The sequence below is a fragment of the Pristiophorus japonicus genome, chromosome 1 (genome assembly GCF_044704955.1).
Source record: "Pristiophorus japonicus isolate sPriJap1 chromosome 1, sPriJap1.hap1, whole genome shotgun sequence".
Lineage (NCBI taxonomy): Eukaryota > Metazoa > Chordata > Chondrichthyes > Pristiophoridae > Pristiophorus > Pristiophorus japonicus.
Genome location: NC_091977.1, coordinates 47,974,589 through 47,989,723, shown reverse-complemented (window position 1 = coordinate 47,989,723; position 15,135 = coordinate 47,974,589). Strand labels below are relative to the sequence as shown.

Sequence of the window (15,135 nt, the reverse complement as noted above, 5' to 3'; positions counted from 1 at the left end):
AGACTCAAGACTGCAGCAGAGACCCAGTGCTTCCTGTTGTTCCAGAAGAAGTCCACCAGCTTCTTCTGTATCTTGGCGACAAAGGCAGGGGGAGGGGTCAAAGTGACCAGCCGGTACCACAGCATTGCGGCCACCAGCTGGTTTATGACTAGCGCTCGACCCCTGTAGGACAGCACTCGGAGCAGTCCTGTCCAGCGCCCTAGGCGAGCGGCGACCTTGGCCTCCAGCTCCTGCCAGTTCGCCGGCCAGGCTCCCTCGTCGGGGCTAAGGTAGACTCCCAGATAGAGGAGATGGGTCGTGCTCCAGGCAAAAGGCCTGAGCTCCTCCGGCAGGGAGTCCACCCGCCACTGACCCACCAGGAGTCCGGAACATTTCTCCCAGTTGATCCTGGCGGAGGACGCGGCCGTTAAATCTCCTGGCACTCACGCATCCTCCGCAGGTCAGCGGGATCCTCTACCGCGAGGAGCACGTCATCGGCGTAAGCCGAGAGGACGACCTCCACGCCCGGCCCTTGCAGAGCCAGTCCCGTCAACCTCGTCCGCAAGAGGCACAGGAAAGGCTCCACGCAAACGGCGTATAACTGGCCGGACATGGGGCATCCCTGGCGCACCCCTCTCCTAAAGCGAAGGGGCGCCGTCAAGGACCCGTTAACTTTAATCAGACACTCCGCGGCGGCGTACAAAAGTCGGATCCGGGCGACGAAATGCGTCCCGAACCCGAAAGCGCGCAGAGTTCCGAGCAGATAGTCGTGATCCACCCTGTCGAACGCCTTCTCTTGGTCGAGGGATAGGAAGGCGACCGACAGACCAGCCTCCTGGGAACAATGGATGAGGTCCCGGACCAGATGGATGTTATCGTGGATTGTCCGGCCCGGGACCGTGTAGGACTGGTCGGGGTGGATCATGTGGTCCAGCACGGCACCAAGGCGAGCAGACATCGCCCTGGCGAAGATTTTGTAGTCCGTGCTGAGGAGGGAGACTGGGCGCCAGTTCTTAAGGAGGCGGAGATCGCCCTTCTTAGGCAGCAGGACGATGACTGCCCTGCGCCAAGAGAGGGGCATCTCCCCGGTCGCCAGACTTTCCCCCAGGACCCGCGCGTAGTCGCTCCCCAGGACGTCCCAGAACGCCCTGTGGAAGTCCACGGTCAGCCCGTCCAGCCCCGGGGATTTTCCCCTCGAGAGCCGGGCGAGGGCACCGGTCAGCTCCGCCAGGCTTAGCGGAGCCTCCAGATTTTCGGCGCCCTCCGGGCTGACCTTCGGCAGGTCCTCCCACAAAACTCTACGCGCTTCCTCGCTGGACGGATCCGGAGAGAACAGAGCCCCATAATATTCACGGACCCTGTTGTTGACGCCCTCCGGATCCGAGACGAGAGAGCCGTCGTCGGCCAGCAGCGTCAAGAGCTGCTTACGGACACTCTGCCTTTTTTCCAGCGAGTAGAAGAAGGGGGAGCCGCGGTCCAGATCCCGCAGGAACCGGATCCGCGACCTCACGAACGCGCCTCGGGACCCAACGAGCTGCAGGTCCTTCAGCGCGGCCTTCTTCACTTCGTACACCGTCCGCAGGGCCGGGTCCTGGACGACTTGACCGAGACGGGCTTCCAGGTCGAGCACCTCTTTTTCTAGGCGCCCGACTCTGGCCGCCCGCCTCTTGGTCGACCCCCTCGCGTACTCTTGACAGAAGACGCGGACGTGAGCCTTGCCCACGTCCCACCATAGCCTCAAGGAGGGGAAGCCCCCCTGCTTCCTTCTCCAGTCGGACCAGAATCGACGGAACGAGTCCTGGAACCGCACGTCCTCCAGCAGCCGGTTGTTAAAGTGCCAGTACGCGGACCCCGTCCTCGCGCGGAGCGAAGCGAGCTCCGCCCACACCAGGTGGTGGTCCGAACACGGCACCGGCCGCATGGAGGCCGCCGGGACGCAGGAAACGTACGCCCGAGACACGTAAAGGCGGTCGACTCTAGACCATCCAACTCCAGGCCTCACCCAAGTAAAGGCGCTGGAGTCGGGGTGGAGATTTCGCCAGACGTCCACCAAGTCGAAGGACCCGACCAGGTCCCTCAACTTCTCCATCGCCGTCATGCACTGCGGGGCACCGGAGCGGTCCCTCGCCTCGAGGGTGCAGTTAAAATCCCCCCCGAGGACAATGCAGTCGCCGACGTCGACGGAGCCAAGAAGAGCGGACACCTCTTCAAAGAAGCGCGTTTGCTGCGGGCCGGGCTGAGGGGCGTACACATTCACGAGATGGAGCGGCACGTCCCCCAGGCGAACCGTTACGTGCAGCAAGCGGCCTGGCACGGGCTTCTCGACCCCCAAGATTTCCGGCTGAAAATGCGGGCCCAGCAAGATGGCCACCCCACTAGAAATGGCGGTGAGGTGGCTCATGCGGACCTCTCCTTGCCATTCCAGGAGCCACGTGGCTTCGTCTCCCGGAACGGTGTGGGTTTCTTGCAGGAAGCACACCGCATATTTCCCCTCCCGCAGGAGCGAAAAATTGTCAAATCTACGGCGTGCCCCTCTGCCGCCGTTGATGTTGAGGCTGGCTATGGTTATCTTCATGGCAAAAGCATAGTGCAACCTCTACCTTAACCTATTGTGGGGGAGGGAGCGGAGTCTTTTGTTGAACTCCGCTCCCTCCGCAGCCCAGCGAGGAGTCCCTCGAGCTCGCGCAGCTGAAGGTGTTGCGCCTTTGTCAAAGGCCCGCCCGCGGCCAAGGTTTTGACGGCGGCGCGGACGGACCCCTTGATCAGCTCTGGCTCGGACCATTTTTCCAGGGCCAGTCGGGCTTGGTTGCAGCGACCCCGGCTCTGGGCCAAAAAGTCCCGGAGTTCCCGTGCAGGAATGAGGATGGTCTCGGCGGCGGCCGCGAGCAGATCCACCGCCTCGCTGGCGGTGGTCTCTAGGTCTTTACCCGCGTCCCCCACCGAGTCCCCGTCCTCCTCCGGGAGGTGGCCACCAGCAGCCGGCCCATCGACCGTACAAGGTACGGCAAATGAACCGGCCGCTCCAACCGGCCCTGGCTCTGCCCCGATCCCACCCCCAGGATCGTCGGTAGAGGAGTCCCCACTGGGCTCTTTTAAAAATGGTGCTGGGTCGGGAAATGACAGCGGAAGGGGGAACTGGGGAACAAGGAGAGACCCGGCCATAGGAAATCCCCAGGCTCCCCAAGTGCACCAGCTCCAAAGTAAGCGGCGAGGGTGGGTGTTCCTCCCCCTCCCCGCTGCCACCCCCCGGCCCAGCATCTACAGTTTCATTAAAATCAGTAAATTGTGTTTCTGCCGGGTCGAGCGACTCCCGGGGGAAGTTGGGTATTGGCTGGGCGGGCTCAGGTTCGGCCTTTTCGGCCCCGCCCGCCTCAGTCCCCGGGACGCCCGGCCCGGCGGCAATGCATTCTTCCGCTGGCCCCACGCCCCCCACGACAGGCAGATCTTCCACTCCATCCCCAGGAGGCAGTGGCTGGGCAGCCTCGACTGCCTCACCCTCCCCGGGGACAGACTCTTCGCGCCTGCAGCGCAATTTGGGAGCGCTGGTTGGGGACGCGGGACACGCGGCGGGCACCGACTCCTCCGCGGAGGGAAGTTGTTCCCCCTCCGCCTCATCGGAGCCGCGCCTCCTTTTGTTCCTGGGGGCGCGCGGAGGCAGGGAGACCCCCATGTCTGCCGAGGCCTCCCGCTCCGCCCCCCCCTTTTCCTTTCCTTTCCCGCGCCCGGGCCCCTCTGTGGTGTTATTCAAGGGCTCGGGCACGGGCTCGGGGCACCACGCGCTCGCCGGTGACTGGGTTGGGCTGAGCACGGTGATCAAACTCTCCGGCGCACCGAGGGGACCCGCCTCTAGATGTCTCGTCTTCTTCCGCGCCTTCCTTCCGTTCGGACGCTCTCCCTCCCCCCCGCCGGAGGCCCTGAAAACAAAGGCCTCCGACGATGCCCGCGCACCTATGGCTCCCGGCACGCGGACGCAACTAGGGGGAGGGGTGGCGGCGGCGCCAGCCTTGGCCGCCTTCGGTGGTTTGGCGGCCTTGGAGGCGGGGCAGTTCTTACGAACATGCCCCACCTCCCTACAGGCATGGCACCGCACGCCGTCCGACGTCCAGAAGACGCGGTAGGCAGTCCCCTCGTGCACCACATTAAAGTGCCCTTCCGTCGTGTCCTCCCGCGCCAGCCGGATAAAGAGCTGGCGGCGGAAGGAGAACACGTGGCGCAGGCTGTTCTCCCTGAGGCCGAGCGGTATGGGGTTGATCCCCGACCTTACCTCCCCCAGTTGGTGTAGGTGAGGGAGGAGGAGCTCAGCGGGAACAAAGGGCGGGACGTTTGACACGATGACCCTCTGCGCGGTGGCCTCGAGAGGGTCCACCGGCAGGAACGTCCCGCCCACCGTGAGCCCCTTTTCGAGGGCCAGGGACACCGCCCGCTCCGACCCCAGGAAGAACACGGCGTTCCCAGACATCTTGGAGGCTGCGACAATGGCCGAGGGGCCGACTACCCCAGCCATCGCCCGCACGCACTCCTCAATGCTCATTGTGGGGTGAGTGTAGCTCTTGACCCCGTGTTTTTTGGTGATTAATCTGAAAGGTGGCAGGGCAGCGGGTGGCGCAGGAGGTGCCGTGGAAGCGGTTGCCACCTGCGCATACGTCTTCGCTGGCCCTGCCACCGGCGTGGATGGGGTCGCCATCACGGGGTCCCTTTAAGGGCTACACCCACCCCAAAGTCACAGGCCTTAAAGGTCTTAATTGGCCTCGTTTGATTAGACTGAGCAGAGGAGCCCTTAATGAGGTACCTCTCCCCTAGTTGGCAATTGGGGAGGGGCCTTGCTCCCTCTGCTCAGTTGTCTTAATTGTTTTTTTTTAATTAATTTGGAAGAAAGAGGCCTCAGAGAGAGAGGGGAGAAACAGAGTAACAGAGAAAGAGAGAGGGGGGTGGGAAGGGGGGGGGGGAACTGCGAGGGCAGGTCTCCCCTCGCAGCTGTGGGTGGGTGCAATCCCAGATGGCAAAACAAAAAGTCTTTGGGGTGGTCTTCAGGTGGGGGGAGAAGATGTCTTCACCTGGGGTAGCTAGAGCCACCAGGCACACACTCCTAACGATCTTTAATCGGGTGATTAATGAAAATCTTCAGCCTGGTAGCTCCAGCTATCCCAGGCTAGGCAAATGTGGGGGGTGGGGGGGGTTCCAAATTTGGGGGGGGCCTAGTTGTAAGCACGGCCCCCACACACACTTCCACACACACACACACCCCCCCCGCGATGTTCCGGCCCTCAGTGGTCTTCTTTCCTCCCCCCACCGATACAACAAAGTCTTTTTGGGAAATGCACCCACACCAACCTGTAGAAGATGTAGAGTCTCCCTCCTTCCACACTGGATGTTGTTGGTCTTTTCCCCCTCTCTCCAACTCCTTGCAGAATGGTAAAAAAATGTTTGAAATGTTTTCTGTTCTCCTCCTCTCCCTCTGGGTAAAAGTTGGTGGTGAAACCCCTTCCTTCCTTCTCTTCCTGGGCTGGTCTCAGGGCTCTCCAGGCAGGAGCAGAAGTTGATAGCTGCTCCTCTCACAGCAGCTCAGCTCCTACTGTGCAGGACACGCCTCCACTGCTCCACAATTGGTCCTTGTGCATGAATCCCAAAAAGTTAGTTTGCAGGTGCAGCAGGTAATCAGGAAGGCGAATGGAATGTTGGCCTTCATTACGAGAGGGATGGAGTACAAAAGCAGGGAGGTCCTGCTGCAACTGTACAGGGTATTGGTGAGGCCGCACCTGGAGTACTGCGTGCAGTTTTGGTCACCTTACTTAAGGAAGGATATACTAGCTTTGGAGGGGGTACAGAGACGATTCACTCGGCTGATTCCGGAGATGAGGGGGTTACCTTATGATGATAGATTGAGTGGACTGGGTCTTTACTCGTTGGAGTTCAGAAGGATGAGGGGGTGATCTTATAGAAACATTTAAAATAATGAAAGGGATAGACAAGATAGAGGCAGAGAGGTTGTTTCCACTGGTCGGGGAGACTAGAACTAGGGGGCACAGCCTCAAAATATGGGGGGAGCCAATTTAAAACCGAGTTGAGAAGGAATTTCTTCTCCCAGAGGGTTGTGAATCTGTGGAATTCTCTGCCCAAGGAAGCAGTTGAGGCTAGCTCATTGAATGTATTCAAATCACAGATAGATAGATTTTTAACCAATAAGGGAATTAAGGGTTATGGGGAGCGGGCGGGTAAGTGGAGCTGAGTCCACGGCCAGATCAGCCCTGATCTTGTTGAATGGCAGAGCAGGCTCGAGGGGCTAGATGGCCTACTCCTGTTCCTAATTCTTATGTTCTTATTGTTCTTATGTTCACTTCAACAGAGCCGGGACCAATAACCTTGCGGGGGGTTGGGGGGGTTGCTAGTGCTGTTGGGGAGTGTTTAAACTAGCTTGGCAGAGGAATGAGAACCTGAGAATAGATTCAATAGGGAGGTGAGTAAAGCTGGAATTAGTAAGCAAAAATGAAGAAAGTGAGTTTGAAGGACAGAGGAAACAAGCAAGAAAAAAGGGTAAAAAAAAAATTTAAAAGCACATAGCATTCGTAACAAAATAGATGTGTTGACGGCACAAATGGGTATGATCTGATAGCCATTACAGAGACATGGTTACAAGGTGACCAGGACTGGGAACTAAATATTATGGGGTATTTGACATTTTCGAAGGACAGACAGAAAGGAAAAAGAGGTGGGGTAGCTCTGTTGATAAAGGATGGAATCTATGCAATAGTGAGACACGATATTGGCTCAAATGATCAGGAAATTGCAACAGTTTGGGTGGAGATAATAAGGTGAAAAAGTCACTAGTGGGCATAGTCTATAGGCCCCCTAACATTAGCATCTCTGTTGGTCGGACTATAAACCAAGAAATAGTGGGGGCTTGTAAAAAGGGAATGACGAGATCCAGGGGTCCACGTACACAGATCACTAAAACGTGGTGGTCAAGAACAAAAAATAATTAAAAAGGCTAATGTAATGTTAGCCTTTATATCTTAGGTTACGGCACTTTAAGTGCACATCAAAGTATTTTTTAAATGTAGTGAAGATTTCTGCATCTACCACCCTTTCAGGCAGTGAGTTCCAGACTCCCACCACCCTCTGGGTGAAGAAGTTTCCTCTCATATCTCCTCTAAACCACCCACCAATTATTTTAAATTGATGTCCCCTGGTTGTTGACCCCTCTGCCTAAAGAAACATGTCGTTTCTATCCACTCTCTCCAGGCCCTTCATAATTTTATACACCTCAATCAGGTCTCCCCTCAGCTTCCTCTATTCCAAAGAAAACAGACCCAGCATCCAATCTTTCCTCATGGCCAAAATTCTCCAGTCCAGGCAACATTCTTGTAAATCTCCTCTGCACCCTTCCCAGTGCAATCACATCTTTCCTGTAATGTGGTGACCAGAACTGCACACAGTACTCCAGCTGCGGCCTAACCAGTGTTTTATACAGTTCAAGCATAAGATCCTTGCTCTTGTATTCCATGCCTCAACTAATAAAGGCAATTATTCCATATGCCTTTTTAACCACCTTATCTACCTGGCCTGCTACCTTCAGGGATCTGTGGACCTGCACTCCAAGGTCCCTTTGTTCCTCTACATTTTTCAGTGTCATACCATTCCCTTGCCTTGTTAGACCTCCCCAAATGCATTACCTCCCCAAATGCATTACCTCAAATTCCATTTGCCACTGTTATGCCCACCTAACCAGCATATTGATATCTTCCTGCAGTCCGCAGCTTTCTTCTTCATTATCAAGCACACAGCCTTTTTTAGTGTCATCTGCAAGCTTCTTAATCATACCCCCAACATTCAAGTCCAAGCCATTGATATACACCACAAAAAGCAAGTGACCCAGCACTGAGTCCTGCAGAACCCCACTGGATACAGCCTTCCAGTCACAAAATCACCCATCAACCATTACCCTTTGCTTCCTGCCTCTGAGCCAATTTTGGATCCAACTTGTCACTCTCTCTCCCCATGTACTTGAAGCCCTGGTAACATTCAGGTGCTGCACTCCTTCCAAGGCCAATATTTCCTATCTAAGATGCAGTGTCCAGAACTGTACACAGTACTCCAGATGTGATTTAACCAGGGCTTTCTTTAGCTGTCGCAAAACTTCCTTCTCTTTATACTCGATTAGGCTGGATAACTCTTGGTCAGCCGGCGCAGACACGATGGGCCAAAATGGCCTCCTTCCATGCTGTAAATTTCTATGATTCTATGATTCTATGAAACCAATGAGAATTTCAGACCCAAAAATAAGTGAGGTGTATTCACAATTTGTAAGACTGAAAAAGAGGTTATAAAAGCAGAATGGAAAATAGAAATAAAGAAAAATCTAAAGAAAGTTAGTTGTGAAATGGAATGGCAAATGAAAACAAAGTGGCAGAAAACCAGAGCAAGAAGCATGGATGGGTGCCAAGCCACAGATTCGGGTAGAAAAAACTTGAACGTGACTTGACAATGTTTAAATGTTGCAGGCTGAAGGAGGAGCAATAAAGGCAGAATTTAGAAACAAATTTTGAAAGCAGTAGCCGAGCTGAGCAGGGAGCAGGGTGAAAGGAGAGCAGGCCCAATATTGAAATAATAGGGGGATAAATTCGGGTCGTTTGTGCCTCCCATTAGCGCCCCCGGGGGGACGCAAACGACTTCTCGCCCAGGACGCTGTGTCGCTACCAACAGCTGTGAAATTCCGCGGGAGTTAGCGGAGGCGCTAATCGCCATTTTTCAAATGGCCTTGCCCTCATGAATTGCGGGGTCCATGCGATGTTGCAGCCCAGCACTGTGCTACTGTGTGGGGCTGCTGCCACAGCACCCCGCTCCCCAGTGATGTAGTGGTGGCCCCATCTCCCCAATGCAGTGTCAGCAGGTTCACCTCCCCTTTACCCAATGGCTTAAGCTCACATCGTCACAAGTCATGCCTACAATACACATCCTTTTTCTTTGGATTGCTCTTTTATCCAACTTTATTTTTGCTTGTTTTTTGAGGTGCTTAGCTTCATTTGACCATGGAAGGAGCATTAACGCAGCCAGTCAAACTCTTGATCAGCCTGCGAATCCTTCCACTACGTCATACTGTTCCCCAAAGGGAACAGCAAGAAGACACAACAAAAAGCTTCATCTTGAAGTCTCTCTTAAGATTGGTTCTTGTTTGGGAAATTTCTCTCAAATGAAGGGAAAGGCTACAATTATTTTTGCCCATGGAGATTCCACCTTTATCATTCGTTTGTTGGAAGGGAAACAGCACCAACGTAAGAAGCCAGGCTCATAAGGCAGCATTGCAGGAAATCCAGACTCTACTATAGATACCCGGTCACCAGGGTTATAGATCACTTCTCAAGATATATATAAAGAAAGAAAGACTTGCATTTATATAGCGCCTTTCACGGCCACCGGACGTCTCAAAGCGTTTTACAGTCAATGAAGTACTTTTGAAGTGTAGTCACGATTGAAATGTGGGAAACACGGCAACCAACTTACGCACAGCAAACTTCCACAAACAGCAATGTGATAATGACCAGATAATCTTTCTTTTTTTGTTATGTTGATTGAGGGATAAATATTGACCAGGATACCAGGGATAACTCCCCTGCTCTTCTTCGAAATAGTGCCATGGGATCTTTTCCGTCCACCTGAGAGAGCAGACTGGGCCTCAGTTTAACGTCTCATCCAAAAGATGGCACCCCCAATAGTGCAACACTCCCTCAACACTGCACTGGATTTATCTGCTCAAATTCCTGGAGTGGGACTTGAACCCATAACCTTCTGACTCAGAGGCGAGTGTTCTACCCACATTTGGGGTTTGATCTGACGCAACCCCCACGCCCCCCCCTCCCCCCCTCCTAACAAATTTTCTGGGTTTTTCGGTGCAAATAGGCAGTTGCTATCAGGACATGTACTTTTGTCCATCCTAGCAATATTTAACTTTGCCGGCCCCACCATTTAGGACAGGGTCATAAGAACATAAGATAAGAACATAAGAATTAGGAACAGGAGTAGGCCATCTAGCCCCTCGAGCCTGCTCCGCCATTCAATAAGATCATGGCTGATCTGGCCGTGGACTCAGCTCCACTTACCCGCCCGCTCCCCATAACCCTTAATTCCCTTATTGGTTAAAAATCTATCTATCTGTGACTTGAATACATTCAATGAGCTAGCCTCAACTGCTTCTTTGGGCAGAGAATTCCACAGATTCACAACCCTCTGGGAGAAGAAATTCCTTCTCAACTCGGTTTTAAATTGGCTCCCCCGTATTTTGAGGCTATGCCTCCTAGTTCTAATCTCCCCGACCAGTGAAAACAACCTCTCCGCCTCTATCTTGTCTATCCCTTTCATTATTTTAAATGTTTCTATAAGATCACCCCTCATCCTTCTGAACTCCAACGAGTAAAGACCCAGTCTACTCAATCTATCATCATAAGGTAACCCCCTCATCTCCAGAATCAACCTAGTGAATCGTCTCTGTACCCCCTCCAAAGCCAGTATATCCTTCCTTAAGTAAGGTGACCAAAACTGCACGCAGTACTCCAGGTGCGGCCTCACCAATACCCTGTACAGTTGCAGCAGGACCTCCCTGCTTTTGTACTCCATCCCTCTCGCAATGAAGGCCAATATTCCATTCGCCTTCCTGATTACCTGCTGCACCTGCAAACTAACTTTTTGGGATTCATGCACAATGACCCCCAGGTCCCTCTGCACCTCAGCATGTTGTAATTTCTCCCCATTCAAATAATATTCCCTTTTACTGTTTTTTTTCCCAAGGTGGATGACCTCACACTTTCCGACATTGTATTCCATCTGCCAAACCTTAGCCCATTCGCTTAACCTATCTAAATCTCTTTGCAACCTATCTAAATCTCTTTGGGTCAGTGTCGGGACAATTGGGCTGACCGGTGCCTCACTTCGCAGCACTTACTGTGGCGGATCATGGGAATCAGAATTTCGAAGCCTACATCTCTTGCATGTATTGGTATTCTAAAAAATAACACCCTCACCTCCTTTCCTCCCCCACCTGAGCCTCACGTTCTTCCCTCTTCATCTAACCTCCATTTCTTCCCCAGCCTACCTTCTGACCTATTCTGAGCAGTACTGAAGGCTAACTGAGAAAGAAAGCACTGTAGGCTAGGACTATCAGTTATATTAATGGAGAAACATTCAAGTTGGTTGTATGACATTTCTCTGTCCACTATTTTAATGGAAGCATTCACTCATTTATTTTTTAAATGGACTAAAAGCTGTTAAAACAATGGAGAGTAGAACAGCATAAAAAAAAGCACCCTCACTTCCTTTCACATTAAACATTCATGCACGTATATCACTCTCAGCAATCTTTTGGCCTATATCATCATGTGCCAAGAATTAGTCAATAGTTGATGCTTTAAAAAAAATTCTCATTGTTTTTAATGAAGAAAAGTTATTTTTAGCAATGGTACAAGATCATATTTTCCATGTGTAAAATGTTTGAAATGTGCAATGATCCTATTTATTTTCAGGACTAGAAAACCTCCTCACAATCAAACGTTTCCCTACATCACCAATACTTTTTACACAATTCAACGAAAAGTGCTTTACATTTCGGATAATGCAACAATATGGGTAGAAGTGGTGGATCAGAGAAGTATAATGTGTCAGAAAACAAAGTCCATCACACTGATACCTCAAGATTCAGGTAATATACATTTGTTTCTGGTAAGAATCTTAGACTGTTTCCTCTAAAGGATGCTGTCTTAAGTCATCAATTGCCGTTTCTAAATTAATGTTCATCAAAGTACCAGGGAAAAATACTAATTGGATAAAACAAATCATACAGGTCAATTCTCAAAGCTCTTCAAGATAGTCATAAGTAAAGCTTGCTCATATGACTTTTTTTTCACTGAAGAGTCATAACATTTTTAGCACAGTTGTAACTGTGGTAATGTTGAGAATACTCTGCAAGTCATGTTTTCAACTATTCACTCTGATGACTGCGAGGCACTTTACAAGATCTTTACCTTAGACTGAAAGGATTTCTTTCAATGATCTAATAAACAATACTTTTAAAGACCTTAGCTAAAGCACTTGGAACAACTTCAGCTTTTCAGGGGACTGTGCACTTTCACTGGCAGTTGGGAATTTACCCTGTTTGTGCAGGTGAATGTAGATGTAAGGCTGGTTTACAATCACTTGACAAGTTCCAAATACTCTTGTGGCACTGCAGTTTATTTTAAGAACTATTTTACCCTCATTTACCAATTCAGGAAGCCAGCAATAAGCAGCCACAATTGATTTGGACTTCAATTTTCTTCTGTCCCTATTGGGCAGTCCCCATCTTGTGTACAGCACAGCTCACTAATGGCCTGATTAAGATCAATATCTTCATGTGGCAATTTCAGAGACTAAGTGAGTTGCTATACTAGGTCAGTGCTCCCATTATCATTTTCTTTTTTTCCAGCTCCCACAGTTGTCTGCCCAATGACACTCTCCCTTTCAGGTCTTACTATAGACAGCTCCATCATCAGCTTTGGCCTTGGGCATGGTTATGACCCAGCCATGGTTACTTATCTTCAGCCATATGAGCCACATGCCCTGCCCAACATAACTTTCTGCTGTATCAAGCTTGTAATTGCTCATGGTGCATTACATTTTTACTTCAGTATTGGTCACTTTCAAACATTCTTCTTACAGAGCATATTCCAAATGTTCCCTGTCTCTGCTTCTTTGTCTTCATTGCCTGGAGTGGGACATGAGCCCACAACCTTCTGACTCAGAGGCGAGTGTGCTACCCAATCAGTATGCCTCAATCTCTCTCCAATAATCTATTAGTATTCATCTCAAAATTCTGCTATTTATTCCCCTTCCCAGTACCTGTGTGTTATCAGCTCAAATCCCCAATCTAACGAGATGCATTTATATTTAGTGCAGATTTTCTATGTGATTTCTATTGTTAGCAAATTTAAACAGCTTTGTCCCCTTAGTGTAGTAATTGTTTCAGAAGGAATCTATAATTGCACAAAATACAACCATCTATTTCATTTTACAGCCACCTTTCCATTTTTCTCTCTTTCTCATGCAATTGTAACACACTTTTTACCCCAAATGAAAAAGCAAGCCTCCTGCAACTGCATAGCAAATATTATTCAAATATTTATTTTGTGGCAAAAATAAACTGTGAAATCACATTCCCAAAAGCATGTTACAACATTGGTGTTTTACCTCTTGTTATCTGTTCATAATGCACAAGGAACAGACTGGTTATTCATTCTATATTGCTACCATGTCATAGCAGTTCAGGAAACCATGTTCGCTTAAAAAATAACAAAAGTTACATGATTGCATTTCTATTTCCAAAATATGCTTTGCTTTGATTGTTTCAGAAAGACCGGAAACACCTTCTAACATAGAGTATAGAAGGATGTCCGGACAGTTACATCTGAGATGGAGTGTTTCAAATAAACTTCGATATGAGTTACATTACAGAAAGGCTGGAACTGTAAACTGGCTTTCGGTAAGTAAAGTAAAGACTTGGAATTATGTATTAAATATTGATGCACTAATTATGTGCCTAGCAAAAAAAAATTGGATAAGGAAAGCAGAAATACTAGAAAGCTACAATAAAACATGAAAAAGTTGGAAAGGCACTGCTTATGGACCTGCGCTCATATTGCACCTTATGTTTCTCTTAACTATCGCAAAGCACTTTACATATCAATGCAGTGCTGTAAATCTGCCTGACCCTGCCAACACTAATAAAGTGAAAGTCCAGTTAATCTGTTTTTGTGTAACCTGCCGAGGGAGGAATGTTGACTCAGACACCAGGAGCACTCCCTACTCTTTTGCAATTAGCTCTACGGGGGTTTTAACAGGCACCTGTTCAGTTGAACAGGCAAGTGCAATCTTAGTTCGGCACATCATTCGAAACAAGCGCTCCGACAGTGCAATTGCTCACTTAGATTATGAGTTCAATCTTCCTGCTATGGGATTAAAACCCGCAATCTTTTCACCAATAAATGAGCATGCTACCAACTACAACAACAACTTGTATTTATATAGCGCCTTTAACGTAGTAAAATGTCCCAAGGCGCTTCACAGGAGCACTCTAAAACAAAAGATTTGACACCAAGCCACATAAGGAGAAATTAGAGCAGGTGACTAAAAGCTTGGTCAAAGAGGTAGGTTTTAAGGAATGAAATTAAGGAGGAAAGAGAGGTAGAGAGGAGGAGAGGTTTAGGGAGAGAATTCCAGAGAACAGAGAGTTCTAGGCAACAGAAATACGGCCATCAATGGTTGATCAGGGATGCTCAAGAGGGCAGAATTAGAGGAGCGCAGATGTCTTGGGAGGGGGGGGGGGGGGGGTTGTGGGGCTGGAGAACATTACAGAGATAGGAAGGGGCGAGGCCAAGCAGGAATTTCAAAACAAGGATGAGAATTTTGAAATTGAGGCATTGCTTAACTGGGAGCCAAGCAAGCACAGGGTGATGGGTGAGCGGGACTTGGTGCGAGTTAGAACATGGGCAGCCGAATTTTGGATCACCTCACGTTTACGTAGGGTAGAATGTGGGAGGCCAGCCAGGAGTGTGTTGGAATAGTCAAGTCTAGAGGCAACAAATGCATGGATGAGGGTTTCAGCAGCGGATGAGCTGAGGCAAAGACAGAGACGGAGGTGGAAATAGGCGATCTTAGTTATACTGTGGATATGAGGTCGGAAGCATATTTCAGGGTCAAATATTACACCAAGGTTGCGAACAGTATGCTACCAACTAAGTCAAACAAACACACAATGAAGAGAAAGATGAAGGGTCCCACCAAAGATTAACATATCGGCACCAATTTTAACCATGGCACGGATGGTAAACTGCCGATTGTGGCTCAGCTGCCCGTTAAACGACCTACTGATTTTCAGTTCCACTGAAGTCAATGGAGCTGTAAATTATAACAGGCATCCGATCCCTGCAACCAGTTCACCACCCGCGCTGAAAGTGAAAATTACCTCCACCTTTTAGATGATATTTGCTTTGTGCTTCTCATTGTTAGTACTGAAATATACTTGCATTATATTGCAATTTATCAAGGTGAAGCACTAAGATGAACTACCTTTAAAGTAATGTGATTCAATATGCAGATAATTTATTTTCTAAAACAGTTTCTGTTTATTTTTGTTAA

The 15,135-nt window shown here is 49.8% G+C and overlaps 1 protein-coding gene across 1 annotated transcript in view; it reads left to right on the top strand.

Moving 5' to 3' along the window:
* Positions 1-15,135, top strand: part of LOC139259473 (interleukin-6 receptor subunit beta) — a 113,646-nt gene that overhangs the window by 20,374 nt on the left and 78,137 nt on the right. The window contains exons 3-6 of the mRNA XM_070875329.1: positions 5,311-5,356; positions 8,563-8,574; positions 11,527-11,665; positions 13,350-13,480. Coding sequence (XP_070731430.1) covers positions 5,311-5,356; positions 8,563-8,574; positions 11,527-11,665; positions 13,350-13,480 — 328 coding nt within the window. The remainder of the gene's footprint in view (positions 1-5,310; positions 5,357-8,562; positions 8,575-11,526; positions 11,666-13,349; positions 13,481-15,135) is intronic.